The 27,006-nt window shown below is 48.4% G+C and overlaps 1 protein-coding gene across 2 annotated transcripts in view; it reads right to left on the bottom strand.

Annotated features, from left to right (window-relative positions):
• Positions 1-5,723: 5,723 nt before the first annotated feature.
• SLX9 (SLX9 ribosome biogenesis factor) overlaps positions 5,724-27,006 on the bottom strand; it is a 39,864-nt gene continuing 18,581 nt past the window's right edge. For both annotated transcript variants that reach the window (XM_064718722.1, XM_064718723.1), the window contains exons 3-6: positions 13,297-13,365; positions 10,153-10,306; positions 7,667-7,735; positions 5,724-6,316 (exon numbers count right to left, since the gene is read on the bottom strand). In XM_064718722.1, the coding sequence (XP_064574792.1) occupies positions 6,190-6,316; positions 7,667-7,735; positions 10,153-10,306; positions 13,297-13,365 (419 nt within the window). In that variant the 3' untranslated portion in view covers positions 5,724-6,189. The remainder of the gene's footprint in view (positions 6,317-7,666; positions 7,736-10,152; positions 10,307-13,296; positions 13,366-27,006) is intronic.

Below are 27,006 nucleotides of genomic sequence, written 5' to 3'. Positions count from 1 at the left end.
GCTGACAGCTGGGACACTGATGTCCCCATGGCCCTGTCCCACAGCAGGGCTCTGAGCTCCTGCCGAGCCTGGGGACAGCAGGGAGCAGGAGTAGCAGCATCCCCCAGGGATGCAGCTCTTCTTGCCTCTCCCCTTCCATGGGTTGGCTTTTGTCCATTGACCCCTCAAACAGTTCCTGCTGAAGGCAGACACACCACACTTTAAACACAGATGCAGTGTTCAGCTGAGAATGGTCCGTCCATCCCCCCAGCCCCGGGCTGGCTGAGCTGGAACAAAGAGGTGCCTGCCCAGGGCTGATTATCTCTGCCTTCATCTCCTTCACTTGGGAGGATATCCTGGTATCATCTGCTTTTACCTGCTCAAGGCCTGACATTTGTTCCCTTTCTAGCACCTTCCTGTTTGGGACATTTCTTTGTCTAAGCTTCCTCTCCTTGCTGAAACCAAGTCCAGCGAGCATCAGGCAAACAATGTGTTGTACACCACTGTCAACATCCTGCAAAGCAAACTGCATCCCACCCACTCCTTGAGCAGATAGACCAGCAGCAACCCCCTAGCTATGGCTTACTCAGTCTCAAAAAGAACGTGCACTGCATCAAACCACAGAAATTCTCAGTTTAGGAACACTGAGCATGGATCCAGACCCCACCCACCATCAGGACAACTGTGGCTCCCCACACGTTTGGGGATGATGAGCCACAAGGAGCAGATGCAGGCAGACCTGTGTGGTTCACGTACAAATCACACTGAGTTCAAACAAGGTCACCAACACACCCCATCTGATACAGAACACCGAGTGTTAAAGCACAGAGAAACCCTTAGATAACATTTTATGCATCCTACTTGTAATCAAGAAGTCTGGAAAATCTCAGAGAATCCAGATGCAAAGATCTAAATCTTAAAAACGCTGCTAGCAAGGCACTGTGTTTTGTTTGCACTATTTAAATATGTTTGCACATATTTAACTTATTTCATAAGGAAAATTGAATTGGTTAGGGGAAAAAGAAAGCCACCACAAAAATCCTTGTCCTGCTGTCAGCAACATCACTCCTGATGCCAGTCCCAGTTTGGGTTGCCAGAGCACCCAATGAGGCATCAGGACCAGACAGAGAGAAACCACAGAGCCACACACCAGCTGCCTCTCCCAGCAAAAAATGTCTGGCCGGCATTAAATTGCTCATCAAACTAAAAACACAAAGCCAGGTTTAACAAAGCAACCATGGTGCAGAGCACAATCAGCAGATCCCAGATAATTATCTCATTGGGAAGAGTCAGCATGCAGGGCATGGCTTTTCCTTGCAAGGAAATGGTGAGTATGGAGATAAGGGTGATCCAATTAACTGGACTTTATGGGGATTTCAAAATGGTGTGTGGCAATGCTCTTAAGCACTTAAAGAATACCCAAAAGCTCTTAAAGAAACTCAGCTGCCATGGGATAAGAGGTAGAGCCCTCCTGGGATTAGTGACTGGTGAAAGGTGAGGAAGCAAAGAGCAGGAACGGCTCTCAAGGGAAGAGAGAGCAGCCCACCTGAGTGCTCTGAGAAGGCCAGGACACAGCACTGACAGCACATCCATGCAGCATAGCCACCAAGGGCAGGGCTGCCAATAGGCAAAAATGGTGAAACCTGTTCTTCTGGCCAGGAACAAGTGGGGCTGAGCTCTGAAGAAAAAGCTGGATCAAGTGATTCACCTCTGTGCCTCTCTTATGCAACACCTAAATGAAAGGAGCTGCTGGTGCCAATCTCATCTGCTTCCAAACCATCTCACAGCTCAAATTTGCATGCAGTTGCATTTCCTTGGGCTCCCTCAGGCTGCTCCTGCAAGCACCCACCTGGGTTGGTTTCAGGGGGTGAATAAAATGCAAAAGAAACAGATACAACTGTGGGAAATGTAAGGACGAGCCAGGGAAGAGGGCATTTGGGAAAGGAAATAACCCCACACAGGGAAAGCGCTCACTGCACATGCTGGAGCACGCAAGAGTGGCAGGACGTCCATAGTGCCAAGTCTCCGCTCTGCCAGCCCTTTCTGGGTCAGAAAGAGCAGGAGACACTGGAGTTTCAGCTGTCTGGAGCTCCCTGAGTGCTGCTCAGCAACACTGCCCACAGTACGATTGTTGAGGAATGTCACTGTGCCTGGAGGGGTGTGCTGGCACCTACAGGCACATCCCTGGCAAGGTGCCCCAGGCAGACTCTTCTGTGACTGGTGACATGCAGGGTTATGGAAGGGTAAGCAGTGCAGGTCATTTTTGTGAGCTGGGAGACAACTCCTCACCCCCAGACACCAAACCTACAGATACACCCCTGAATGACCCACGGGGCCTCAAAGCTCAGACTGAGCAGTGGCTGTGGTGAGGAAATGCATGGGGAGGCAGTCAGTCCTGCTGTGCCCTAGCCAGGGAGCAGAGGAGAGCAACCATACTGCAGCACAGACCCAATGCTCCCAATATTCCCACTGTTCCTCACCAGCTGCCACTGGCCCCCCAAGTACAGAGTAAGAAGTGTAGCTGAGGGCTGGAGTTGCAACAGGTCATGAAGTAACCTGCTCAGTGACCAATACAAGGTCAGTTTTTAAACCATGAGCATCCAGGGAGGTTCTGGTCATGGCAGATGAGCTCCAGTGTAGGCTGGCTGTTACTGCTCTCTGCTCTAAGCTGGACAACCTGGGAGTCACCTCAAGGAGCCCATTGGGACAAGCCATGTGGAGCCCAGAAGCCACAAGGTGTCCGTGGCAGCCTGGGAGGCAGCCAGCTCCACCCCAATATCCACAGCAGCAGCAGTGCCTCAGTGCCGGGGCTGGCAAGGCTGGCAAAAGCCATCTCACATGCTTAGTTAGCTCCAGGGTTTAAAGAAAGCCATGGGCACATAAGGCAGCTCGCGGCTTCAAACCAAAGGTGCTCTCAGCCCAGCAAAAGCCACATTTTCCACAGGCAAAGGGGACTTGGATGAGGTGTGTAAGGAAAACTCTCCAGGGCAGCCAAGGCCGCAAGCGGAAGGAAGAAGGACGTAGGCTATGTGCTCACAACCCAAGGGATTTCCTAGGGCTGGACTGCGTCTGAGTGACTCACTGCACCTTTCCAGGCTGTGCTGCTGCCCTGATGCAAGCCCTGCTCCAGCAGCAACCAGCCAATGGGCCATCACAGGTACCATGGAGAAACGTGGGAGTAGAAGAGCAGGGATATTAAAAACTATCCCTGCACACCAACAACACTACCCAGGAGCTGATGGGAAGGGAGAATCCCCTTCCACCCACTGCTTTGTGTGTAGCTGAAAATACCCACTGGCACCACCAGATGGACAGGATACCCTGGCTCCCACTTGCAGGCACAGCCTTCAAAGGCAAAATCCCCAACAAGAAAGAGAACAGCTCAAAAAAGTAGCCCCAAATTTCTGCAGAGCTGAGCTGAGATGCATTCACTGCTTACTCACTTCTTGCCAAGTCTGGAACTGCCGGGTTGGGCCCCCACCCACCCCTCTGGCACAACTACTCCTTACAGCTTGGAAGCTATTTTTTTCCCACCCTGCTATCTAAAAAAGAAAAAAAAAGGCGTGAAAGCTTTTATCATGCTGAAAACACGCCAACTGCGAAGGCGACTCTGTGTCTCAGACGCCTGTTTCCTGGCAGATTTTAAGTCCTTTGCTCAACTGCTCGGATGGCGGGGGCAGGAGATGCCTGCAGCAGCAGCAGGCTGTGAACTGGAGCTCTAAACACTCACATGTTTAACTGCTGCTAAATTCCTGGGGGACCAACAACTCCAAACACAGGGCTCAGAGCTACACACACAGCCAAGTGGGTGCCAGCCCATCAAGGGCCACCAGGCTGGGTACAGGAGGCACTGAGGGGGGTCACTGGCCCAACATCTCCATGTGGGGACAGCCACCAGGCAGTAAAAGGTTGGGGGTCACCTTGCTCAGCACCTCCACCAGATCAGTCACCCCTTTGCTTCCCACATCGTGAGGCTTCAGCTCTGTTGGCTCCCAGGGGTTTGATGGGAAACAATGGGACCCAGCAAGCAGGATGAGCAAGGAAAAAGTGCTGGACAACTCCACTGCTGGTGTCCAAATTTCCAGTGACCAGCTCTGGCTGTAGCCACCTAAAGGCGCTGGGAAATCCACCAGCAGCCCAAGGGGTGAGGACCCTACATTGCTGCCACCCCAGAGAGACCTACCCACACAGAGCCTTTGATGGCAGTGATGCCTGGAGTGCTTGGAGCTGGTTTTGCAGAGGTGTATCCAAGTTTTGACTAGGACCCAGGGATTTTTTCCATACCACCTCATGTGGGACTGGCTTGGAGTCAATGAAAAACATAGCAGCATTGTCTGTCCTCATTTATTGTCTCAGGGTCTGGGTGAGCATTGCTGCACATCAATCACCCCCCCTCTTTTGTACTCTTTTATTAACATTGTTGCTGTTCCCATTCCTTTTCTTATCTCATTGCTGTTTCCAGTTTTCCATCTTCCTTTGTACTTAGAATCACAGAATGAGAGAATTATACTATGGTTGGGTTGGAAAGAGCCTTAAAGTTCATCCAGTGGTCTATGGGCAGGAACTCTTTCCACTGTCCCAGGTTGCTCCAAGCCCTGTCCAAACTGACCTGAAACACTTGCAGGGATGGGGCAGCCACAGCTTCTCTAGGCAACCTGTGCCAGTGCCTCAGCAGCCTCACAGGGAACAATTTCTTCCCAATATCACAATATCTTACCCAACCCTCTGGCAGTGTGAAGCCATTGCCCCTTGTCCTGCTCCTCTCCTGCCTTCTTTGAAGCCCCTGTAGACACTGAGGGAGGGGGGTGCAGGCTCAGTCTTCCCCAAGTTTTGTCTTGTCCAGGCTGAACAATCTCAATTCTTGGATGTCTTTGCCTTCTTCGTCTCCCTTTCTGCACAAGAATGGCTGTACCAGGGGCTGGCCAGCCTGAGAGCCACAGAATGGAGGATGGGCAGAGTCAGCATCTCTCTCCCCGTGGCCTGTGCCAGCAGGAAGCTGCTGCCAGGCCCTGTGGGAAGAGGAGTGGCATTGCTCTAACAGGCAGAGTCAGCAACAGCGCCCGCACTGCCAGAGCCAAGAGGCACCAGACAAAGCCTTTGTTCAGCAGTGCCAGCCTGGAGACAGAACACAGCAGCACTGCTACTGAGGCAAGGCATGTAGGATCAAGGTGCCAGCCACCTCCAGTGAAGCTGGTTTCAGGCACTAACCTGGGGCAGAGTCAACTGCAGCAGGCTGCTTTCCCAAGGTTAACAAGCATCAGTAAACTTTTTTTACAGTGCAAAAGACAGCACTGGTATTTTTGGGTGTGAAATCAGGATCATCTCTAATAAGGAATGGCCCTGCCTTCAGCTGTGCCCCACAAAAATTCACTGGGGTTTTTTGAACATTGGTGTTTGGTAAAGGAAAAGCCTTTACCAAAGGCTCCAGAGGTTCCCAATCCCAAAAATGACTGGCTGAAGTTCACAGCCTGCAGGCTGGACATGTATTGGGATGCCTCCTACAGGGCAGGCTAAACAAGGCTCAAAGGCCAAAAGGGATGAGCATCACTCACAGGAAGCCCCTCCAGGGCAGGAGGAAGGCAAGTCCCTGATCTAGACATGATCTGTAGTCATTTGTCATTGCTTGCAGCAGTCTCCTGATCCACTGTACACATGGAAACAACAATCATTTTACATCATTTTTCCGGAGAAAGAAACTCATATTTCAATTCCTATTTACCAAAACAAGAGCCAGACAAATTCAGTGCTGTATCAAAGTATGTTTTATTCCAAAGTCAAATTTCTCACAGAAAACAATCTCCATGAACAGCAGCACTGGTCATGACAAACTCCAAAAGCCTCCAGGGCTCGGGGTCCTGAACAGAGCAAGCAAGAACCTCTTCTCAAAGTTGTCAGGGAGAGAGGGGGAATGACAGAAAACAGACACATGGCCATTGGGCACAATTTCAGAAACCATACCTGCTCCCAAGAAGAGCAAATGTACCAAGACACTTTGCAGGGAGATTACTGCCTGCCCAAGAATGTCTCAGAACACCCTGTGAAGGAGCAGCTGCCCCTGTCAGGAGAGAGCTGCATTATTCCTGCAGACAGAAAGCAGGGCTCTTGGTTTTCATCATCTGCTGAACCGCTTCCAAGGAGCCAAGAGGCTGGGATGTGGTGCCAGCGATGTGCTCCACTGCAGCCTGTGCATGTCCGGGCCCAGCTGGAGCTCTACAGGGCTTCCCCTGCTCCCCCCTGCCCCAGCCTCTCAGAGAGGTGCTTGCTGATGGCCACGAGGGGGTTGGCTCTGTACTGGGGATCGCTGATAACCTCTTGAAACCGAGCCACTTCCTCCTCTCTGAGGAAAGAAAAATAACACACCAGTTCTCTAAGTGCCTCGTGTGAAAGGAACTGAGCAGATAAGGACCCACTCATAAAGTAGCAGATTTCTGCTGAGACAGAGTGATCCTGAGCGTACATCTCAGAGAAAGACAGTGCGAGAATAAACCTCATTTAGCCAAGGGCAAAGCTCAAATTGCTGCCAGCTTCATGGGAGCCAGGGACTTTGATCTCATGCCACAGAGACACAAACAATCCTGACAGTGTCCAGCATCACTTGGGAATGGGGTTTTTTTTAGAGCTTTTCCCTAGTAAACTAGAAACAAGAGATTGTGGATCTGGTCAATCACCAGGAATGAAAATTACTTCAGATTGCACCAGCACAACACCAAATTCTCTTTCGAGAGCCCCTCTACTGACTCTATTGCTGAACATTGAGCCTTGGTAATCCTACATGCACCACTAGCTGGACACCATGACAGAATTCCCTCTGCATGCCTGGTCACAGCTGCTTCCTGGGGAAATGGCCTCGTCTCAAAAAGCAAGCACACAGGGAGGGATAAGAACAGAGCAGGAGTATAAAACAAAACCCTGTGAGTTTTCACACAGCCACATCCACTAGAGCATCCTCATCTCCCTCAGACTGCCAGGCTCTCCACAGCCCTGCCAGACAAACACTTGGTAGTGCTCAGCTACTTCCCTCCCCTTCACAGCTCCTGCCAGAGAAGCAGAGAGAGGAGCCAATGCTCCTGAAGCTTGGCTTGGGGTATTAAGGTGAAGCTTAGGGAACCTCTCATCCAAACTATTACCTTGGGAAAGAAACCTCAAGATGTTCCTCCAAACTTTTTCTCTCCCAAGAAGCACAGACTTGCCAGGCCACCAAAAGCAAAGCAAGGCAGAACTGAGTGAGAAAGGCAACCAGCACCAGCACTGGGTGTTTCTGACAGAGAAGGTATTCATGGACAGCAGTGCTGCATCTGTAGCCTGACTGTTCAGCCTCAGTTTGCAGCTGAATGGCTCAAAACTGACAGAAATCCAAGAAATAGTAAAGCAAACACTGCCAGATCACAGAGCCTAGTCCCAGAAGAGCTGTGCTGAGGGAAAACTAAGTTATTGGTGGCAGTATAAACTATCCAACAGATAGTCTGGCAACTCCTTATTCCTTAAGTCCAGGAGTTACTTGGACACATTTCAGTTCTCCATCCTTGTTGATATTCAAAAGCCATGTGGACTTAGGTTTTGAGCAACCAGTTCTAGGTGACCCTGCCTGAGCACAAGGGTTGGACCAGGTGACCCCCACAGATCCCTTCCAGTCTCAACCATTCCCTGAGGCTCAGCAGGAACTGGACACTGACAAATGGGTACTTACAGGAGCTGATGTTTCTGAGCTTGTTTCATCAGACAGAAGTCTGCTGGTGCTGCCTTGGCTTTTATGTGGCTATGGAGAGAAGAAACAAAACAAGTGAGTGTTAGGGCATTAATTTAGCAATGGCTGTGTGGATGGAAAGAGTCCAGGGATTCTGCATCTGCCTCTCCAGAAAGAGCAGCTAATTAATTATCCTGCATGGAAATTCTCCTGAAAGGCAATTATTTCCATAGCCAGGCATTGCAGGGAAATGCAAACTCCTTCCACCTGAGGCTGAGAGAGCAGGAGGCATTACAGGAAAACCAGACCTCTCAGAGCCAGCACTGGTCATTAGCTGTCCATGCCCAGATCCCTTTCTGCTTATCACTGACCTCCAGGTCAAACCGATCCCATTGCTTAGAGCCAAGATTCCATGGAACCTCCCCTCCCCAGCACACATGTCACCTCTGCATAGCTCATGTTCCCTCCTGCTGACTCTGCAGAGCTCCAGCCTCCACAGCCACCCTGGCAGCACCAGGGATGCTCAGCAAGAGGAGGGAGCTGCCACCTCTGCTATGTGCTAGAATGCAGGATGGTGCACTGTGTGCAGAAGAGGCACAGCAGCAGGTACAGATCTGCCACCTCTCCATGCATTCCTTATCCCTGGGCAAAGTCCAAGGGGACCAGGGGTGTAATGCCATCCCTCGTGACGCCCGATGCCAAGCAGCAGTGGAGATTTACCACAAAGCCAGCACTAAGCCCCAGCAAGGGACACACAGGAAGCACAGAGAATGTTTTGGGGACTTGTGGTGCACAACAGGAGCTGCTGGTAGAACTGGACATTAAGGAAAGGAGAAGAAATTGCCATTTTTCAGGATTACACAGATACAAAAATTAAAAGAAGAAAGAGCCTGGGGACCCCAATTTGCCCTGAAGTAGAGGCCCAGCACACAGGCCAAGGGGGAGAAAGAGGGCCTGAATCCCACCTCTCTGTTGGAGCAGGAATCAAGGAGGAATATTCCCATACTGGTGGGTGCTGGGGGTTATGGCCACCCCCACCTGAACTGCCCCAAAGGTCAGAAAACAACAATTTCCCACTTCCTGTTCAAAACAGCAGGATCTGTCTCTTGTTACAGGGACCTCCTCTTCCTACTTCTCTCTCTGGCATACTACCCTCCATCCTCTTATATTGCCTTTTTTTCCCCCTATTCTTTCTTTCTTCTTACTCCCCTTGCCTCAACATTGCTTCATGTCACTCATTTCCATCACCCACTTCTAATTCAATCAGTTCCTGCTCATTTTCCTCTCCTCTCCCTCCCCTCGTTCTTAAAAGCTCAGCACAGGAACAACTTCTGGTCCTAGTTTTCCTGGAATGGTCAGGAAAATCCTTTCTCAAGCTGGATGGCAGCCCTTGGTCACCAGAGCAGGGCTTGCCAAATCTGTGTGTGCCACCAAGTCACCATGGCAGTCCCTTCAGAGATGAGCAGCTCTGCACAGGGTGGCAAAGCCTAAAGAAAAGTCATCCTGGGGTACATTTCCTGCTGGATTTCCCCTCAAAATCACCAGCATGCTGCCTGTTCACTTGGACCCTGTTAGCAGCTCAGCTTCATTACACTTCATTGCCTTCATTCATTATAAAGCAGAATAAAAACCTCCCTGTAATGCGCTTTTACCCTGCAGGAGATCAAATTCCTGGAGAATCTAATCTTTTATTAATACTGCTGACAAATCACCAGAGTATTACCCTTCCTTTCTGTAATGATTCAAATCCTATAAAGGCCTCCTCTGATTATTTCAAACACTCCTCTACAGACATTTGGGCAGCCAGAAGGCAGCAAGGGGAAGAAGAGCCTGTGGCTCCTCCATGCCAGTACCAAGGGGGGCTGGTTTGGGGTTAGCAGGTCACAGGCAGGGTAAGTGACATCAGCCCATGTCAAATTCCCACCTCCACCGTGCCAACTTGGGTTTCTCAAAGGAGAGGCTTTTGGCAAAGGTCTGGGACAGGGAGAGAGAGAGCTGACAGTGCACTGGGAACAGCCAGCTCAGCCATGCTCTTGGCCAAAGTCACACTACAAAACAAAGATTCTGGTCACAGCACAAAGGGCACTGCTCAAAGGCTTGAAGTGCCTCAGGATAATGCCTGGATGGAGGCCTGGAAGGATGGAATGCCAGCCTGCAACACCACAAGATGAGGTTATCAGGTGAGCTCAGCAACATGACAACATGGACACCCACGTGCCACTCCTGCAGCTCCCAGGACATCTGGATGCTCCCAGTCTGTCTCATGCCAAGCTCCATCCAAGCAATATGGCTCCCCTACCAGCTTTGGGTTCAGAAGACACATTTCATCTTTTTCTCTTGTGCCAAGTAAAGCATAAAGATGGTTAAAACAGAGTTGCCAATGAGACCCTGTTTTCCTGACCATGGCCTGCAGCTACAAGCTGAGCTGAAGGCCCCTCCACCCTGCAGGAAGAAGGGAAACACACAACCCATCCCCAAATGGCACCAACCTTTTGAGAGGCTTCCTTGCCCTGCCTCCTGTGGTCAGGTAGGAGAGCTCAGGCAGGGCTTCCAACAAGGGCTGCATGTCTCCCACCACAGGCGTTGCTTTCCGCTTCGCTTCAGCTTTTTGCTTTTTCTTGGCCATCTTCACACTCTCTATTTCTGCATCACAAACAAGGCATTACTGCAAGAAGGGGAAACACCTGCAGGAGATAACCCCTGAGCTAAGAAATTCATAAGTTGTTCCACCATTTACAACAGGCCAGAAGTGATTTAAACCAGAGAAAAAATGAACAAAATGCAGCTGGGTCACGCCCTCCATTGATGCATTTGCTTGTAACTACACACATCCATTCTGACATTGCAATGGGGAGTGAAATTCACAGACTGTGTTTCCATCCTTTACACTGTTCATTGCTCACAGCAAAACAGCACAGGAGTCCTGGTGTGGCAAAAACCACACTGATCTTGCATGGAATTGGGAAACAAGAGGGGAAGAGACAACCCAAATACAGTGAACTCCAAATCTGGCCTTAAACAGGCACAGCCCCCTCTCTGTTGCTGTTGGGACCAAACAGTCTCCTAGGAGAGGCAGGAAAGATGGACTAAATGTCAGTTGTTTACTTAGTTTGAAAAGAGTCAAGGCTCCACCTCAATGACTCATGGTGGAGTACAGGCAGACAGATGCTGGATAAACTGGACCCTTGGAAAAGCACTGCACCAAGTGGCAGATGCACATAGCCTTTCTCAGGACCACGTTTCCTGGTCTCTCAGCAGCAGCTCTGACAAGGGTGTGGGCACAGAGAGCTGCACAAATGTTCTATCTGGCTCCTTCTTTGTCTTAAGAGGTGAACATTAGAAGCCACAGGCTTCTGCCTCAGTCCTTGAGGCTCCCTGATGTGACAAAGTCCCACAGCTGCCCACGCTTCCCAAAGCCAGCAGTTTCCAGGGTGAGCACCAGCAGACTATGTCCTTTAGGACAGCCCACAAAAGCCCAGCACTGCTACAGGCCTCCAGCTGAACTCCAAGATGCCCCACCTAACCCACAAGTCCCTTGGACAACTGCAAAGATAAGATACAAACTCCTTGTGTGGATGTGACAGTGTGCCAGAAGCCATGGGGCAGAGCTGGTGACACAGGGAGGCCAACAGAAGCCAGAAGTATTTTTGGTGGGAGCACAAAAGCAGCCAGTTCCACTTACAGACCACAAGCCTGGGTCTAATCCTGCTCCCACAGTCAAGGAAACAGAACTCCAATTCAGTGGCTGCTCCTTTAATACCTTTGTCTTGCTCATTCTCCAGCTCAGCTGAGTAGAAGAGCAACAGTTTTTCATGAACTGCAGCTCTGCTGCACATGGATGTTTGTGACAAATCAGGATTGGAAACACTTCTCCTCACAGCAATCCCTGCCAAGAACACAGCTTTCTGTTCTGCACGACTTCTTTTTTTGGTCTGGCTTTATGAAGCTGACTACTTCAGTGCTTTCATAAACAGTATGTGCTGAAAATTTTCAGACACCTGATTCTGCGCAAACATCCTAAATTCTTTTCCTATGAAGTCTTGTTCAGATGAGGAGCCATGCAATATATGTATTTTTAAATGTGCATACTTCTAATGTCTGAAGCATTACTTAAGTTTTTTCCCCTCTCTAGTCTCTCCAAAGATTACTTATTGGAATGGGAGAAAGTTTTGCATTTGCACTACTGGCTGATCTTTGGTTCCCAGGGTCTTGGCATCCAGTGTCACAAAAGCAGCCCCGGGACAAGAAGAAACAACAAACTCTGATTTAGGAAAACAGAGATGTAGTGATAACTTCAGCAGTCCAAGCTGGCTTCTCTTTTTGGGGGACAAAAAGCTCTTTCTCCACAAAGAACTGGCAGAGTTTTTAGGTACTACTGTGCCTGTAAAGCACTTTTAACATCAAATATCTGCCAAGACAGGTAATTTAGCCTGGAGTTTACTGTCTTGGTGTTCTCCCCAGAGCAAAGTCTCCGCATTTCACTTCCAATCCCTCATCTTAGTAATTTCAAAGCCAAGAGAAAGGGAAAGAGGCCACAGCAGGGCTAAAATAGCACACAGGCTCTTGGGAGAGACTGATGCTACAAAGGCGTCAGGGAGGGCTGGAATAAGACCCTGTAGGGATCCTGCTCCTGGGCTTTTCCACAGCAGCTGAACTTGACTAGCAAAGCCATCTGTGTTTTGTGTCCAAGCAAGATGTCCAGGCACTCAGAAGCTGTTGGCTGGTTGTTTGGGAGGAGGCTTCCTTCCACTCATGTGTGTTAAATTCATACCATTTTATCCAAGAAGAGTCAGACACACCTTCAGTGCAGCTGGTGAAATCAAAGGTTAACGAACTTGGGCTCAGAGCTCAGGCACAGAGATCATGAGGTGTAGCAGAAAGCCACATCCCTCTGCCCCAAAAATAGTCTGTGTCCAACTCTGTTGGGCAAGAAGGTGTTAGGAGCAAAGCCTGTCCCAAGAACAGCTTCAGGTGACACAAGGAACCCCTCTGCCACACTGGGTACAACTGCACAGTCCCCTCCTGTGTTAAGACACCCAGAGCAAAAATAGGCAAAGAGAAGCATTTCTGCCATGGGCTGGGTTTGTTTAGCTCATATTTCAGTGCCTCGAGACAGGCCAGACTGTCTAAGTGGGTTCACTGACCTGCAGCATGTGGGAAAGAGCAGTAACACAGCCAGCAGTGTCCACAGCTCTCCCCTACTGAGGGGGCAGGGGAGCCCACTGCAGGGTCTCTCCAGAGGTCTGGGATTAGCTGATGGCAGCACAGAGCTCAGCTCCAGCCTCTCCTGCATCCCCACAGCTCCTGGGTGAGGAGGAGCTCCACCAGACAGCTACTCACATCTGTACCAGAGTTTTAAAAGAGAAAAATATGCTCAACTTATATGGGCACAGTGCCTTTCTGCATAAACAAAGGGTTTATGTAGTCACATGTATTACACATGGTAAAAATCAAAAGCAGAACTGAGGCAATGACTAAGTCTTGGTGCTAAACACTGAGAAACAATACCTGGAACTTTTATGCCAGTGCTGGGGAGGGACAAAGATTTCTGAGAAGCATTCTGTCACCCAAACCCAGAGTACAGAGATCCATCAGAACTATGTTTTATAATCCTGTGTCACAGGAATACTCACTCTGCAGCCATCTTTCCCTCCTCAGCTTCATCTTCTCTTTTTTAGAAAGTATTGTTTTTTCTTGCAAACCTAGAAGAGAAGAGACATGAGATTGAGCCTGGCTCCTGCACAACAGATTCTGTTCAACCCTTGAAGCTTTTGAACTTGCTGCCACAGCAGGCAGATCCAGAGGCTACCCTGCACCCCAACTTCTAGCCAAACAAATCAAATCTGCCTTGCTGTGAGTTAAAAAACAACAAACAAATAAGCCAATCAGATCACCAGCATAGGATCACAGAATGGTATTGATTGGAAAGGACCTCAGACCTCATCCCATTTCAAACCCCCCTGCTGTGGGCCCCAGAGCAGCTTGTTCCAAGCCCCATCTAACCTGGCCTTGGGCACTTCCAAGGATAGGGCAGCCAGTTTCAGCCTGTGCCAGGGCCTGCCCACCCTCACAAGGAGAAATTTCTGAAATATATCCAGGGTAGCCCTAAGGAGGAGCTGGTCACTAGCAACCAGTAAAATAGACTAGTACCTACTATTTACCAAATTCAGTATTTGGAAAGCAGCTGTTGAGCACAGATATCCAATATAAAGTAAACTATCATCACAAATGTTTTTACTGGAGATCTGTTGCAAGTGCTATAAAATTGTATCTTATCTCACACATTTAACCTAAATTGAATTGAGCCAACTTTTCTCCTGAAATGTGCTGGAAATACCAGAATTCCTATAGAGTAACAAGCTCCCTAAAGATCCCACCATTCACCTTAGCTTATTCTTAAATGTGGAAAAGAAAAAGCACCCCTTTTTTCCCTTCCCAAAGAAAGGAATTCAATACAATTATGAAAACAACTCACTGAGGATAACTTCTCTGAAGCTACAGATCCTTTGGGATGATTTGAACAAAAGCATCCTTTAATAATTTCTTAAGAACAGAACAAACCTGCTGGGGCTAAGGCGACCTTCCCACAAAACCAACAATCACCACCATGTTTTGAGTTTCTAAGACAGGGAGAAAGAAGCTGGAGCTTCCACAGCCTCATTTCCCAGAAAAATAAATTCCCAAACAGCACTTAGTAAAACCACATTTGTTGTGGTATCAAAGCAGATGCTGAAAGAATAAACTGCATGATCCAATAACCAACTCTGAGTTATGCCCACCCCCATCACCCCACATTTCTGTGGTTTCAGGGGAAAAAAGGATGAATGACAGTCAATTATCACACACATATTATTATAATGGAATTATTATCCTCCCCAGTCATCTGCAGAAGGCTGCCTGCACAGGACACCACAGCTGCTCCAGCCTGCCCAAATTTCAGCCATGGCAATGCTGGGAAGATCTGCCCCTCATCTGGAAACACACTCATGACTTCACTGGAAAAACATGGCCTGGCAGCATTTGTTAATGAAAATAAAAAGGCCCAATTCAGCAAGCTGGCCAACTCTAGTAATAACAGCAATTCAGGTTTGGGTTGGTGTTTTTTTCCCCAAAACAGTAGTGGAAATACTGAAGGAAACACAAAAGCTGTTTTCCTGGCAGGAACCCAACCTTGCTGCTGGCCAGAGCAGGGGGGAAGGCGGCCACAGACAACCAGAGAGTGCCTGAGGGAAAGGAGCTGCATCCCTCCTCTGCCAGCAGCCAGTTCCTGCCCTTTTCCATCACTTGGCTCCCTAGACACTCCAATTTCCATATCCCAGCCTGCCCTCAGAAGGCTGCTCAGCTGCTTGAGGGTGCAAAGTTGTGTTTGGCAGCTTCCAGTTGTGATGTCGAGTGCCAAAACCGCTGCAAAGCCACTGGAGGACAGTGAAGGCAGAATTCAGCTGGTTAATTAACAGCACAGGCTGTCCCCAAGGCAGCCTTTTGTTTTTATTTAGCTTGCAAGCACCTCTGAGATCAAGCCAAACCACAGCTCCATTTTAATTATTTTCCTGTGAAATCAGAAGGGTTTGAATCCCCCTCTCCAGCCCATTCCACAGGTAATTTAACAACAGTTGCCCCTTTGAAACCCTATGAATGAAGGAAAGGTGAGCAAACCCCATTACATTAACTAAGGATAATTTCCATGCTGCAAACTTGACAATTATTTGTTTTAGCAAGAACATGCTTTCTTCTTTCTTCCCTCTGATCCGTGCAGTACAAGACATGCCAGATACAAAGAGGTTAAAAGAAAACCACAATAGCTTCTTGCCACCTACATCAAGCATTTGGTACTACTCCTGGCAATCCTCAGGATACTGCTTTCATGATAGAGAAGCAGATTTTTGAGGATGGCTTCCTTAATTTCAGAAATCTTGAGGGTTTTTGGTAAAGGATTCAGACTAAAAACAAAAATAGAATATATATATATATATACAGACACATAAATATGTGACTATTTTTCATAAAGAACTCCTTAGACTAAATACATCTATAAATCCTACCTTAGAAATCCCCATTTTATCCTTTCTAGGCATTCAGAAAGAAGCTGGAGTGAGTTAAAACTGTAACACTAGAGGCTTCCCTGCCCCAAGATCCCACTATTTAATTTTGGCTCTGCAGCCAGGAAGGTTTGACAGTTCCAGGAAACTCCATTACTTGGAGCATTTGGCCATTACCAGAAATATTCAATAAACCTGTGCAATGCCACATGGACAGAGGAGGGTCCTTCAGCACCAGGCATTTGCAAAGCTCCACCTGGGCTATGAGACATTAAGAAACAACATGTAACATTAATTAATATTCCAAAGCCCCAATGATACATAACAGTAAAGCTGTTGCTGCTCAAAACAGTACAAAACTACTCAAAACTACAAAATAGTATTTTGGCAAACTCAAGTTAAATAACAACAGATGTTTTAATTTTAGCCTCAGTTGTGTAATAGCAAGAATGAGCATATGCCTACAGCTGTGGGATGAGTTAATGAAGAAAGTCAGACTATATCCAAAAGCAGATATTGGGTGTGGCTTGGGGTTGTTTTCTTAAATTACATAGTGTCACTTGTAAATGGTGCACTGCTCTTGTCCAATGAGGAGCCTGGGAAATGGTAAGGACAGTCTCCTGGGGCACAGGCAACAGTGCTGTGACCTGGCAGCTGTCACTGCATGACCCCTGAGGTGTTCCTGTTCCTCTAGGGCTGAGGGACAACACTGGCCAGGCAAAAGGCCAGCCAAGATGTCCTCTGGCAGAGAGAATGCTCCACAGCTCCCTGCCCTCATCCCACTGACAGCTCCCAATCCGTGACCTCCCACTCCCAAAAGCTGACCCATTGATACCCGTTGCTGACCAAGGCTTGGGGGTGGAAGGACGCTGTACCCAAAGTCTTTGCCCTCCTGCTGTTAGGGGAGACCCCAGGGACAGCTTGGTACCTGTATGTAAGGGGCACAGAAAACACATCTGGGTTTTGCCCAGTCCCAGCCCTGCTGCACCCTGAGCAGGCCTGGGATCAGTGTTGGAAGAAAAGGTGCCAGCTCCTGCTGGGCCAGGGCAGGTTTCTCCATGGATACAGCATTTGCTTTTCATGATCTAAAACAAGCTCCATTATTTTCGTTCACACTTAATTATACCAGCATGCACGTATTCTCCCTGCCCCAATGTGGAAGGTGCGAGAAATGACCCTCACTTTTAAAATTTAATTACAACAAAGGACTGAATAAGGAAAAATCACAGTGCTGGGAGCCCCCACACCATGACTACCAGCCATGTGGCTCCTCTACAAAATAGATGCTCTGCCTTTTATATCTTTAGTTCCTCTGAAAGTTTTGTCAGTCTACTCTTTCCCTGCCATCCATTGGTGGAGACCACTTTAACATCTTGATTAGAGGTCAGGTGTTATGTTAGCTCCTGGTAACAAGCCAGCCTCCTCTAAATGTCATGACTACCATGGCTATTACAAGGGGGGAAGAAGGAAAGGACTATGGAATGACATATTACAACAACATCACTATACACCTATAAAATATCTGTCTCTTAATTGTGAGAGCCAACAATTACATGACTTATTCATAACAACGGCATCCTACAAGAAGTGGGATCTACCTTCTCTGCCCCTTCAGATGCCCTGGTTATCTGAAGCACAGCCTACTTCCAAGCCTGGCTTCCCCCTGGAAGCCCAGAGCAGCGGTGCAGCTCGTGTCCTCACAGCAAGGTCATGGCTCTGCCAGGCTGGGTAAACATCCCCAGGCTCCAAGCAGCCCCAGCACGGACACAAGGCCTCCCAGGCAGCCCAGCTCAGCCTCAGCTCACAGGGGCACTCAGGGATGCTCCATTAGAGGGGGAGCACATCCCCTCAGGAGGGGACTGGCAAGGCACAATGTGCACAGCAGGCTGTGAAAGGCGACCTCAGAGACAAAGGCTGTCCTTACACACGCTGTCTAAAGTGCTGCTGCCACACTCAGCCCCTTGCACAAGGTAAAATCATCTCCGTCTCCTCCTCTGCCCAAGGCCTTGTCCATTTTAGCTCCTCATCCTTCATGCTCTCAGCAGCCCCTCCTAGAAGAGATTCAGCCCCAGTCACAGACAGGCACACAGAGGATGCTCAAGGTGGCCCAGTGTGTCACTGCTCCTAAAGCCACTTGTGCAGCTGAAGGTTATTTTTATAACCAAGGCTGAAATGCCACAGGGAACCCGGGTTTCTGAGCCAAGAATCACAGAGTCTAAGACAGGAGCTTGGTGTTGCTATTTCAGGCTCAGGGAAACAAAGAAATCATAGAATGGTTTGGGCTAGAAGGGACCTTACAGACTAACTCATCACAAACTCCTGCCATGGGGACAAGTAAAAAGAAGAAAGGAAAATAAAAGGACAGGTGTCAGTATTCCCTGACATGGAAAACTTCAAAGTCCACAAAACAAATGCAGAAAGGCTCACCCACAGAAAGGTGCCCTGGGAAACACACGCCATGTCAGGGACACTCCAAGATCAGGTGTGATCCCCTTCAAATATTCTCATTTGTCAAGGAATGGCATGGCAAAAAAGTTGACTTTTTCCTTGCTATCACTGGCATGTATTTCCTCTCTGTGTAGCCCCATAAACAACTTAAATACCTGTGATCACAGTGAATTTAATTTTATGCCCAGCAGCTCTCAGCAAGCTCTGCTGCAGCTTCCAGCCTTACAAAAGGCGACTCAGCCACAAGAGCAGCAGAACCCACAGCATCAGCCTGGGAAACACTCAAAAGGTGTGGATGTGGCACTTGGGGACATGGCTTAGGGGCACACCTGGCAGTGCAGGGGGAACGGTGGGATTCAGTCTTACAGAGTTTTCCTAACCTTAACAATTCTATGACTGTACGAATGGCAAAGCCTTCCTTCAGTCAAGCTGGTACGGGCAGTTGTAGATGTGCAGCATCAGATTTTGCACACAGACAAGAAACCTGACTATTCCAACATCTTGTCTGAACACTGAGCAGAGAAACCCCACCAGAGGCTTGTGAGAGCAACTCCACAGCCCCAGCCCCATCAAGAGAGGTGAATCAACAAAGTTTTCTTTGCTTCCACCACCCCATATATAAGCCCAAGAGAAACATCTCCAGGAAGTGCAGACAGTGGAGCTGAGGCCAAATGCTCCTTCAGGCAGCACCAGGGAAGCCTGGACCCTCCCTCACCCAGAAGAAACAATACTGACTGGCTCAAGATAACCAACAAGAGTTGGTGAGCTTGTTCAGAGGCATTCAGCATTGCCATCCAGTTAAAGCAACTTCCTCTGCTGCAATTCAGACACAGGGGAAGCTGCAGGAATACCTATATATAAAAAAGGATATTTACTCCTCAAGATGAGACTCCTGGGGGAAAGCTTCCCTGGGAGCACAGGCAATCCTCACTTCCCCAAAGAGCAGCCTTGCCAAAGGTGCAGCACCCGCCCTGGCAGAAGTTTTGCAGATACGCAACACGTGACCCTCCTTGGGATTGCAGCCACTATACCTGCTTCCCTGCTCCTGCAGGTCTGACAGCATCTGCAGTGCCTCTGCCCCACATCTGGATGAGTGAGGCCACATCTGGAGTGACAGGTCCCCTCCTGGGCTCCCCAGGATAAGGGGGACACACACTTGGGGGAGTTAATCCAGGTAAGGGCCACTAAGATGATTAAGGAACTGGAGTGTCTTTTACTTGAAGAAAGGCTGGAAAAGAGGCCTCAAAGGAAATCCTATAAATGTGCATAATACCTGGCGGAAAGGAACAGGAGGAGGGAGACACACTATTCCCAATGGTGCCCAGTGACAAGCAGCACACAGTTTTCAGGATAACTTTCATGATTTTTTTAAATTGTCAGGAGGTTATAGAGCCCCCAGGTCTCCACCCATGGAAATATTCAAAACCTGACTAGACACAGCCCTAAACAACCTGCTTTATCTGGTCAAAGTGGACTGCCAAAGTGTGCTCCAGTGACTCTGCAGCACAATTTGAACTGGCAACAGTCCTTTCACAGAGGATAAAAATGTGTATTTTAGCAACAGAGATACAGACACCTTAGCTATCTGTGTGGATGTTGCACTTAATAAAGGGCAGTGAGAAGAACACAGCACCATTTCTATAAAAGCCAGAGCAGCAGCCAATCTCTGGAATGAGATTTATTCTGAGACCAGGAGTAATTCATGTTTACCAATGGGTAAAGTCTCTCCTTAGGGCTTACTGAGGGAGGCAGAACACTGAAACATTACTATGCTTTTTGACAATGCCTTGCGGGCCTGCATTTGAAAGAGATTTTCCCCAAAATATCTTTTCCTTTCCTGCTAATAAGATTACCTTTGACTATCCTGTCCTTTGAGAAGCTTTAAAAATCAGTAGTTCAGTATCTCTGCAGTATTATCACAGTGAAAGATCTAGATCTGAAATAGTTACACTACTGGATTTTATCTGGTGCTTATTTACCCAAAAAGCACTAACAGTTTACCTTAATTTCCTTGTCTTTTAACTGCATATTAACTAGCAGACAATTAAACTGGCATTCCCTAGGCAAGTTTTCCAGCCACTGGTTCCTATAACCCCTCTCATACTGTTTTGGCACCTGGTGTTTCTTTTACCTATGCCTTTCAGCACCTTAGGGGAGGCAGCTCTGCTCAGCTGTACTTGTTATTACATTCCCAGTGGATGGATTCAGTGGAGACACTGCATTTTATCACAGAATGATTTGGGCTGGAAGGGCCCTTAAAGATCATCCAGCTCCAGCCATGCCTGCCTCAGGCAGCATTTTATGCTGCATTTCCCCTCAAAGCCAAAGCAGGGGCCTGATGGGGTGCTGGGGAAAGGGGAGAGAGCAGACAAAAATAGGGAAGAGAGGGAAAGAAAATATGGATTTAAAGATGCTCAGAGGACAGAGGGACAAAAGCACAGAGGGACAGACTTGCAAGGCAGACAGACAAATATGTCACTGTCAGCTGGCACTGCAGCACTGGCAGCAGACCAGCTGCACACAGGAGGGGGTATGAGACATCACCCAGAACGAGATGCGGAGTTGTTTGTTTCTCAGCAATTACAGCAAACACCAGGATCTGTTAGTGCACAGCCCCACCTTCCCCCACTCCTACACACAATACATTCCATGGATTCATTAGTTTGTTTGTAGATGTACCCAGTTTTCCTCAATTCTTGGAGCCAGGTTTAGCATTCAAAGCCACCTTCCTGGGAAAAACAGGCCATGGAGGGATTCAGACAGATTGCATCATCTGGAATCATTTCTTTGACTGAAATGAGGAAGGACAGGCAACCAGACCATGCTCACTGTGCAGCTTGGTGAAACAAGTGCCTGCAGGAACCACTCCCTGCATCATCTGACAAGGCAGGGATGCAGCCAGTAGCAAGAGCTACAGCTGGACCTTTCCTCAGATGGAGATGGAAACAAGAGAGGCAGGAGCAATCCCATGGCTCAGCCTTTCCATCCTACTAAGCAGACAGTGCACACTTGACCTGGTGGCAAAGTGATACCTTGGGGAAAGAAGAGAAACTAATAAAACAAATAAAATAACGCAGCATTTTCAGCTGGTCAAAGGAAGGGATTGTCCTACTCTGCTTGGCACTGCTGTGGCCTCACCTCAAGTCCTGCGTGCAGTTTTGGGCACCAGGGCACCAAAAAAGACATCAGGCTGATACAGAGTTTCCAAAGAGGGATGCCAAGGATGGGAAAGGTCTGGAGGGGAAGCCTCATGAGGAGGGCTCAGGTCACTTTGTTCAGCCTGACAAGACTGAGGAGAGACTGCACTGTGGTCTTCAACATGCTCCTGAGGGCAAGCAGAGGGGCAGACACTGACCTCTTCACTCTTGTGACCAGTGACAGGACTCGAGGAAAGGGCAAGGAGCTGAGTCAGGGGAAATATAGGTTGGATAGCAGGAAAAGACCTCAAAGATCATCAAATCCAACCACCAGTGCATCTTCCACCATTAGGCCATGTCCTTAAGCACCACACACATGTTCTCAACACTTCCAGGGATGTGAGTCTACTACTGCCCTGGGCAGCACCTTCCAATGCCTGATCACCCTTTCAGTGAAGAACTTGTCCCAGTATCCAACCTAAACTCCCCCAGTGCAACATGAGGCCATTTCCTCTGGTCCCTTGCTCCCTGGAAGTAGAGCCCAAGCCTCACCTGGCTGCACCCTCCTGTCAGGGAGGTGTAGAGAGTGACAAGGTCCTTCCTGAGCCTCTTCTTCTCCAGGCTGAGTCTCCCCCAGCTCCTCCCCATCAGCCTTTTGCTCCAGACCCTTCCCCACCTCCACTGCCCTTCTCTGGACACATGAACAATCTCTCCCCACACACGCTGAGGTCAGGCTTTATGATGTTTTACACCACTTGTGGCATGGGGGAAGCTGGCAGGGACTGTTTCAGGGTAATCACACAGCTCCTATAAAAAGCTGCCTTTGGCCAGAGGTTTTCAAAGCATTTTAATGGACAGAATCCAATGTGTACTGGTAGCAAGACATTGCAACAGAGAAACATTTTTTTCCATATTAAGCCACATATCCACAATGGATCCCCTCTGTAGGGCTAAGGGTGGGGTGGGAGTCAGAGCAGTGAAGAACACCAGGGAGCAAGGAGCACAAGGTGGAATTTTTTGCACTCTCTGTGATGTGGAGGCTTGGCACACACACACATCTTCCAGCCAGCAGCTACTCAGCTCCTCAATCAAGTCAACCACTGGCAGATAGTCCAGAAGCAAGATGTTAACTGGGATTAGTCCAGCCTGGCTGCCCTCAGAATTGACCACTGAGGTAGTGTAAGGCTTCTGAAAATTTATTATCAGCAGAGAACGACGAGCAGGAACAGGCAAGAAACAACAGCTCCAGCAAAAGAGCAATGCCCAGAGCACCACTGGTCAAGGGATTCATAACCACTAAAAGGCAAAAGGAACACCACTCCAAGGTCCATGTACACCCTTCCTCTCAAGACACACACTATGACAGCCAGTAGGTAACAAACATTACTGGAATGACACACTCTTACACATAATTAATATGTTAACTCATTTGACTGCTGAATGCTCAGTGATCAATATTTAATTATATTTCCAGGCAACAGTGCCAGCCAGAAACTGCCCTGAGTAGACTCTGCAGATATGTAACTCCAGGATAAAAAACAAAACAACCACAAGATCAGCAATAAGTGGGAGTTACATACAGGAGCTTCAGCAGCACAGAGAGGAGAGAAAAGATCACATCACAAATGTCTCCACAGCAAAAGAGGAAGAATTAAGCATGAAGGTCAAGAGAAGACTGTCAAAACTGGCTGAAATCATAGTTTCAAATGACAGGAACATAATGATGAAGCTCTTGCAGAGAGAAAAAGGAGAGAAGTAGGAACAGCAAGGGAAGGGGCAGAAACAAGGATATTACAGGAAGGTGGACACCCACAGGACACCATTAAGTGTTCAGAGAGGTTTGTCTTCCAGTAGAGAGGTCAGAGCAAAACCAAAGCCCATCTGGGCAGACAGGGAGAAGAGGAGGAGGATCATTTCTGTTCCTAGCCTGGTGACCCGAAGCACCTACTCACTAAGCCCTCTCTTCTCCACAGGGCACATGAGGCACAGATTGCACAGATGCTCTCCTTCCATCAGCTGAGCAGGAATAAGCATTCAGGAGCACAGCAGAAGGCAGAGAAGAGCTGGGAGAAGAGAGAACTCCCCCCTAGCATTACTTCCTCAGTGTCTAGTTTGCTAGAAGGGCATCAAGTACTTCAGCAACTTCCATTTGAGAAGCAATTGTGCTTATGCCAATCAGTGTTTTCCAGAAAAATCTAAACCTATGACTTTTGAAACGTGACAGCTGATCCAAAAGTAACATCCAAGCCTGATCTCTGCACCCCTCTATCTCCTGTGGTAACAACTCTTCCAACAGCAATATGGACTTGGACAAAGTAGGAAAAGACTAAAAAGTCTCAAATTTATTCCTGAAGTCTTCCCTTCTTCACAAGTGTCCAGAAACACAAGGATACAATGAAAGCACATGGGCAAAACCATGAGAAATCCTTTGAAGAGCCACAGAAGTATTCTGCCCAGCTAACAGTTTCCCTGCCTCTTCTTGGAAGATTTGCTAAATTAGCACCTAAAGGGTGTACTGCAATCCAGACCTGAGGAAAAGGATTTTCTGGATGGCCCTGAATGCACCCTTCTAACACTGGCAAGCAGCTATTCTCAGGCTGCCTTTTCAGCAGAGAGGATACTCCATCAGTAGGAAGGACCACCCTGCCACCACTGTTCAGAGAGCTGCACAGCTCAAGGACAAGGAGGCTGAAATGTCACAGCTCTGCTTCCCTCCCACCTCCTCAAAAAAAGTTGCATTAATCAGAAATAGTGATTCAGCATCCACAGTCAAGCTGGGATTTAACCAAAACACCTATTAAGTAAAAAAAAGTCAGCAGTCAAAAAGCCTGAGAGTATTCAGCCACACCTATATAGGCAGCCCTCACCCTTGGCTGGGTGAGGAGGAAGGAGCCCTCATTTCATTTACTAAATTCTCTGTTCAGTAAATCTGTTTTCTTGGCAAACTGGCAGCCTCTTCCACCACATGCCTGTACAGGCAACACCTCCAGAACACCACTCCAAGGTCTCTGTGTGCCAGTGCTAAAGGGATTGCAGACACACTCTCAGCTCCTGCAGTGATGCTGCCAGGATGCTTGGGGGATGCTTTGGGGAGCAGGGAAGGGGTCTGCAAAGCGCTGACTTGCCCCAGGGAATACTGAATGCAATATTGGATTGCTTGGCTCTAATGGAACTAAAGTAAAAAAAAAAATCAACTGTAATTGACTTCCATGTTAATGACACAGAGGCAGGGCTGCTTCCCCTGGAAAGATCGACATGGAATGTGAAGCAGTATCAATACCATGGGCAGTATCAACACATGACATCTGGAAACTTGGCACGGAGACAGCAGCAAGCAAACTCCACAGCAGCTCAGGGTGCTGGTAAATGAGAGCTTAGCTTAGCTTATCCAAGCATTTGTTGTTGGTTCTTCCACCCTGCGTCCTGCACACAAACCCAACTCTCCTGCACCAGGTAATTTTCCTGCTTCTTTAACAAGCTGAGCCAAACCAAGGGAGATGTGGTCAGGAGCACAGGGAGCTCTGGGAGACAGCTGGACTGATCTCTCAGCCTTCAGTCCCCAGGTCTAAAGTACCCACAGCCTCTTTCAGACAGAAGTTAAAATTCACCAGTAGCAGCATATCTCTAGGGCAGCTGATGCCCCATTCCAGCCTGACATCAATGAGCACACAAGCACTCCCAAGTCCTCAGGACAGGTTCACAAGCAAGGACAGAGGGAATGTCTGCAGAAGCTCTCACAGCTGGAGGAACAGGGGCACTCAAGGGATTTGGACCTGGTGGTACCTACAGCTCTCTACCTGTGCAGTTCACTAGTTTTTTGTAATAGTTATTAGGCCCTGGATGCTTTAAGTACCAGCTAAGCATTTTGAGGAAGGTGCTGCTTTATACTCCCAAGGTTTTCCCTGCTGGCTGCTGTGAAAAGATGGGAGTGCCCAGTTTGGATCCTATTTTTGCTCTGACACAGCACACCAGCTCCTGTGCCAAGCCTTCTGGGTGGGTAGGGATGATCTTGTCACAGTAAGAGATTCAGCAGTGACAGCACCAACCAAGCCATGAGAAACGAGAGAAATGTGAAAATCATTGGTAGACTCACCCCAACCCTCACCCTGTAAACACAGTTCTCCCACACACAGAAACCATAGAGAAATAAATGTCTGACCATCAGCACCAATTCTTACTCTGATTGCAGCAAAAAAACAGAAGCAGCTTCAGAAATAGCTCAGGGGTCAACATCAAGCAGCAGGTTTTGACCTGCTCTAACACCAGCTCATCAACAGCCTGAAAAATCTTCCTTCCTCCCCTATTTCACCTTCTCCTTTAGCTACAGATTTCTTAGCTGGGTTCTGCCTCTTCCCAAGGACCTAATTAGAAGAACAGCCAGCCAAAATGCAGAGGCCACAGCTCCAATGGGAAAAAGGCAGCATGTGGCATGGGAGAGAGGAGATGACCAGAGGCAGGACTTGGCACAACACCTCAACTCTGACTTTTTGATTTCCCAGCCACACTCAGACATAGGACTCCAGAAAAGCCCCTGTTGCTAGACAGAAGTAAAGGAGGGGAGCAGCTAGCAGAGGACTCCTACATAGAAACCGGGATGCACACCGAATAAAAAGCTCTGGGAGTGAATTCTGTGTCTCCCACATCTGTCTGTTAAACAGTTACCATGAACACTGCTACAGCATCTTTTCCTTCTCTTCTTCCCCACAGACTGAGTTAAAGCTGTATAGTTCAGCCTGCTGTGCCTCCCCTCTCCTCCTGAGGTCCCATAACTGTTGCAGGAATGAGCTTTCCACCATGCCTACAGTCCTCTCATTTTCCTACTCACTCTATAGGGGTACTGGGATGTCAACACCTCTGCCCAAAACCCAGAAGGGAGAGCTTGGTAAAAGGTTAGCCCACCAAGACTACACAACAAAAACTATCATCTCTGGACTATCAGAAAGCTGGGGGTAAGAAGCTGTTCAAGGCCATCAAGGATGCAACAGCTTTCAGACACATATAACCACAAAGTGCCTGAAATGGCTCCTGGAGAGATGCTGACATGAAAAAATCATGCAGAGATGTCTGGACACTAGACTTTCCCCCACAGGGACCTCAAGAAAAAGAAGAAAATACAGCAGATATGCATAAGATTTGGAGACACACATCTCTGTACCCTGATTGCCACAGCCCTACAAGCTACATGTTGTGTTTGCCAACAGCAAATTGCTGACTGGTCCCAGGCACATGACAGGGCATAGGATACACATAAAACCAGTGTCACTCCCTCAGCCACTGCTCTGCCCTGTGTGGCCCAGAGCACACAGCCAGGGAGGAATATGTGCCTCTAAATGCAAGATGCAAACATGACAGAAACTTTCCTTCAGAGCTGCACACGGGAATTTTACAGGAATAAACAGGCACAGCTTGAACTGCAGCGTAAGCAAACAAACAGAAGAAAACAGAATTAGAAGAGAAACCCAGGAGAGGACTCAGTGCACTGGTCTGCTTTATGAACGGGCATGAGGCGAGAAGGAAGGCTTGGGGGAACCCTGCAGTGTGCAGAGACCTGGCTCCAGTCAGACCCAAGCCAGGAGCACAGACAGTGTCTTTGCTGGGACAAAGGGGTAGAAACAAAAGTTCCAGCTTCTTCTAAGGAGTTCCCAGTGCTTGACCCTGGGCAAGAACAATGGCAAGTTTAAAAAAGCCTTGCCCCACCTTGCTTTCTTTTGGATGAGCT

This window comes from Zonotrichia leucophrys, chromosome 7, assembly GCF_028769735.1.
Source record: "Zonotrichia leucophrys gambelii isolate GWCS_2022_RI chromosome 7, RI_Zleu_2.0, whole genome shotgun sequence".
Lineage (NCBI taxonomy): Eukaryota > Metazoa > Chordata > Aves > Passeriformes > Passerellidae > Zonotrichia > Zonotrichia leucophrys.
This window is presented reverse-complemented; position numbering and strand designations above follow the sequence as displayed.